Source organism: Austrofundulus limnaeus, unplaced genomic scaffold (genome assembly GCF_001266775.1).
Source record: "Austrofundulus limnaeus strain Quisiro unplaced genomic scaffold, Austrofundulus_limnaeus-1.0 Scaffold33, whole genome shotgun sequence".
Taxonomy (NCBI): domain Eukaryota; kingdom Metazoa; phylum Chordata; class Actinopteri; order Cyprinodontiformes; family Rivulidae; genus Austrofundulus; species Austrofundulus limnaeus.
In genome coordinates this window covers 762,020-766,545 of record NW_013952435.1, presented here as the reverse complement: position 1 = coordinate 766,545, position 4,526 = coordinate 762,020, and the positions used below count along the sequence as shown (strand labels likewise).

The window sequence follows — 4,526 nt, the reverse complement described above, 5'->3', positions numbered from 1 at the left end:
ATACATACATACATACATACATACAGTACATACATACATACATACATACATACATACATTTATTTATTTATTTATTTATTTATTTATTTATTTTCGTACCAGGATACAAACAGTATATCTGCTATGTTCTGCTGGAGTTTGACATAATTTGTGTTATTTGCAGCTGTGATGGATTGTGTACAAACTAATACAGGATCAGCATAACATATATTTATACTTCTCATCCAACCACAATTAAATTCACTCTATCCAGGAGGATAACATTTTTTAAAATACAAGTTGTAATGAAATAGGAGTAATGACTTTCTACTTCTTACCTTTTTAAAAAATGTAATAAGTAGAAAGTACAGATAACTGTGTTAAAATGTAAAAAGTGGGCTGAAAAATAATTACTCAAGTAAAGCAGAGATACCCAAAAATTCTACTTAAGTACAGTAAAGAAGTATTTGTACTTAGTTACTTTACAACTCTGCAGTAAACACATTTTCTGTTAATAACTCCTCCACAGATTCTCCATGAGAGTCATTTTGGATGGTGAACCCTATCCCTGTGGGGAGGGAAAAAAGAAGAGTGATGCCAAAAAAGCTGCAGCTCAGAATGCCTTGGATTGTCTGAATGGACGTCAAAACTTGGTAAGATAATTTYTCTTTTTTAATTTAACTTAAATGTGAAAGAAAACGTGCATCAAATAATGTTTCAACAGGTGGAAAACTCAGCAGACGCTTCCACCCCGGTTGGTAATTCAAGTGTGAACTACATATGTTGGCTCAATGAATACGGTCAGAAGAACATGGTGGAGGTAAAGCCGACGGAGACGACCAGACCTGGACTCCATAATCAAACTCAGTAAGTCTCCACCATCAGTCAAGTTTGACTACAGTGAGTATTTGTTAGATATTTATTAAATAATTACGTTTTAAATTAAACTAGCTGGTGTAGGTTTAAGGTTGGTGACAAGGAATATCCAGAGGTCTGTGGGAAGACGGAGAGAGAAGCCAAGGAGATGGCAGCCAAGTTGGTGTATGATACGATTAACGGAAATGTAACTGCAGATGTAAGTACTGAAACACACGAGGGGTTGTGCTACGAAGCAAGTTCAACACAGCTGGGCTTTCTTTTCATTGGCTAACTGTACAAAAATTAAAAATCCAGTAGGAGTTAACTGGTTTTATAGACTGGTTCTGAATTTGCTTGAACACAGACTTTCTTCTTTAGCCTAGCCTAGCTTATCTATTCTATCCTATCTTAGATTAACCTAGCACAACCWGTCCTAGCATACTGTAGCCTATCAAAACCTATCTTAGCCTAGCTTAGTCTGCCCCAACCTGTCATCCTATCGTAGTCTAGCTTAGTCTGTCATATTCTAGCCTACACTAGTCTACCTTAGCCTACCCCAACTAGCTTAGCCAACCCTAGTCTATCCTATCGTAGCATAGCCCATTGTATTGTAGTCTATTTTAGCCTAGCCAACCTTATCCTAAACTATCTACCCTAATCTATATAAAGATGGGCACAGCTAACCAAAATGTTAGCTTCGATATCTCATAATCCGCTAAACAAAAATAAAGCTTTGCTAAGTGGAAACTAACAGCAATGGCTGACTGTGAGGACGATGGTCAGTCAGTCTGTGTCACACGTCCTACAGACACGAACYTGTCTATTGCTGCGTTTCCATTGACCATAAAAATGCGCAAATTAGAATTTCGAAAATTAATTTGCTTAATCGAAAAAAGTAAATTTTGAAAAAAACTTACATTTGTCGACGAAGAAGAAGACAAAAGGAAGCAGAAGTAGAAATAAAATCACAGAAGTAGTAAAARAAAGTASTTTAATCACCGACTAAAATTTCCCAAAAACGCCGCAGACATAGCCGCTCCCAAGTATAAGAGGCTTGTCTCTCGAAAGCCTCGATAAGACGCCGACGTCTCCTCTGATGGCTGATGATGAGCGCTAGTGTTGTGRTAGCAATATGAAAGTGTTTACATCCGTTGCTGCCATGTTTGTAATGACTTTGCGTGAACAAATGTATTCACACATGACTTTAATAACATTKTTTACTTAATGRAAACACCGCAATTGCAAAACTATGTTTTTTCKACATTAACAGAATAYCGACAAGGTTTTGCGCACATTTKCAACAGAAACCACCTAATGTTGGTTTGTTAGTTATTTCTTTGTAGTACAGCCCCCTGCTCCTGGCTTGATAGATGTAAAACATCCCCATCAGTCTAACATCTTGTCTGTTAACCGTCTTAAAAAACTTTTCTTTTTCCAGATTGCATCAGCGTCAGGTCACCGTAATGAGGACACGAATAAAAATGATGCAGATATTTGGTGAGTATATCATTAAACCAGCACATATCTTTGTTTATGTCTTTTCTCGGGTGAAACATTGTTTGTTTGTCACAGTGCAAAGACAACAAGCCTGAGCATAAACTCTGAGGACAGCAGTGCAGCAGATGCAAAATTTGTTGCAATCGTCAATAAYTATTGCCAGAAGACAAAGCGCTGTCCTTCATATATAGAAGAAGGGAGAACTGGTCCCGATCATAATCCCCGGTAAGTAGTTTTGATTTACAGCAGTGACTCTAAACAGAAATTCATCACTCCAGGGGTGGAGCCAGAGGGGTGGCCAGGGGTGGCAAGTGCCACCCCAGGCACTTGATTGGCCACCCCAGGTACCACCCCCAAAGGGGATCTTAAATTTTGTATTTGCATTTAGATTTTGCTAAAGATTATTYYGTGATACTATMATTAGTACTGTAAGYACWATATATTTTTAGGTGTGCACGTTTAAAAATAGCTGAATTTTAGACCTTTGTAAAATTGGCATCAGTTAGCATTAGTAGTTAGCTTATTTTAATTAGCATTGGTGATTGGCATGTGACCATTCTTAGCTACTCCACAACAAGTTCCATCACAATAAGTCTTAAAATGGCTGAATTATTATAAGCCTTTTAAATTTAGCTGTGGTGGCCATCTTGAATTTCTGTTTAGTTAAAGATTGTTTTTGGCTACTTCTGCACTAATATTCAGCTTTGTATGTCTAAAYATGGCTGAATGATAAGTTGTGACTAGCATTCAGCCTCTTTTTTCGATGATCTTTTGCTATGACCACACAATATTTCAGCCCAATATTTCTTAAAACAGTCAAATTAATTATAGTAGCTGTGGCGACCATCTTGAATTTTCAAATCCAGATTCTTTTATTTTTTATGTGTCCAATAAAAAAAAACATATTGGCCACCGTTTGTGAAAAAGTCTAGGTCCGCCCCTGCTTCACCGGTATGTTATTGCCTAATTATAAATCCTATCTATTTTTTTAAACAGCTTTTCCTACAAATTAATAATAGACAAGAAGGAATATCCTGTCGGTGAAGGGAAAAATGTCAAAGAAGCCAAAGAAAATGCTGCAAGACTGGCCTGGTCGGCTCTTCGGGAGCAATCGGACTACGACAGTAAGGTACGAGCTCTGATGTCTCGGTGATCAAAAAAAGCTAAAACTTGTTTCCACTCTGATAAAATCTAAATCAGATGCTTCGTGTTGCGTTTCAGGTGTCTATTAGATCAGCGGTGTCTGAAGACAAGGAGGCGGCGTCCTCGTCAGCACTGTCATCTACACTGTGAGCACAGACATGTAGTTCAGTAGAACAACAGCCGAAAGCTAACTGCTAAACAAGACTTGCATTCTGTTCTGTGTCCTTTTCATTTCCCAGGGACTCAGCTGAGCCAGCGTCAAAGAGCGTCCAAGCCAGCTCAAGTGACTTCATCATTTTTGCTGATTCATCAAACCCCCCCAGGAGCCAGGTTTGTTCAGTCATTAACTGAATAAAGATTTGTGCAGCAGGTCCACATCCATCAGCTGATATTTGAATTTTACTGATTCCATTTGCTTTTGGTTTTATTTTATTTTCCAAACTGTTTTGATAAAATATTCTTTCCCTTTTTTTTATAATTTGTGTCCTGGATCCATTTTTAATATTTTAAATCAACAAATCTAGATTGTTGTCTCTGAAATAAAGTCACTTATTTTACTCACTGCAGAAGTCCTCGGCAGCAGAGTTTGACAACAGAGCACCTAATCCACTGTAAGTYTTCCTAAAAGTTTAGGCTGTTGTTATGGTTTGGTGTTTTTGTAAGTGGAATTGTTTGGAGCAGTCAGTATCTTACCTGYGGTAGAAAGAAGTCCAAAGCGTCTTTCTATGAACTAAAACCTCCAAAATGCTGACGGCAGTACTACTTTTTACTTCACATAAAAACATTCAAACTATCCCTGTAATGTTGCTGGTAATAAAACCRCTTGTAAAGCAGTTATTGATAAGAATGTGGGACAAATGTTCCTTTTTTTTGTCGTTTTCTTTAAGGAAGTCGTCTGAGTCCTCTCAAAGGCAGGCAGCAGCTGCAGGTGTTTCTGGGATGACGTCTGATTCATCAGGAGATTCTRAAAACCAGGTTTATTTGTTTTAAAAACTGACAATCGTTCATTTAATAGAATAGAATAGAATAGAAACAGCCTTTATTGTCCC

At 37.7% G+C, this 4,526-nt stretch overlaps 1 protein-coding gene across 2 annotated transcripts in view; it reads left to right on the top strand.

Annotated features, from left to right (window-relative positions):
- LOC106515882 (interferon-induced, double-stranded RNA-activated protein kinase) overlaps window positions 1-4,526 on the top strand; it is a 13,566-nt gene that overhangs the window by 4,443 nt on the left and 4,597 nt on the right. For both annotated transcript variants that reach the window (XM_014005930.1, XM_014005931.1), the window contains exons 2-11: window positions 509-632; window positions 704-846; window positions 931-1,054; window positions 2,276-2,334; window positions 2,410-2,559; window positions 3,331-3,463; window positions 3,556-3,623; window positions 3,717-3,807; window positions 4,045-4,088; window positions 4,365-4,452. In XM_014005930.1, the coding sequence (XP_013861384.1) occupies window positions 509-632; window positions 704-846; window positions 931-1,054; window positions 2,276-2,334; window positions 2,410-2,559; window positions 3,331-3,463; window positions 3,556-3,623; window positions 3,717-3,807; window positions 4,045-4,088; window positions 4,365-4,452 (1,024 nt within the window). The remainder of the gene's footprint in view (window positions 1-508; window positions 633-703; window positions 847-930; window positions 1,055-2,275; window positions 2,335-2,409; window positions 2,560-3,330; window positions 3,464-3,555; window positions 3,624-3,716; window positions 3,808-4,044; window positions 4,089-4,364; window positions 4,453-4,526) is intronic.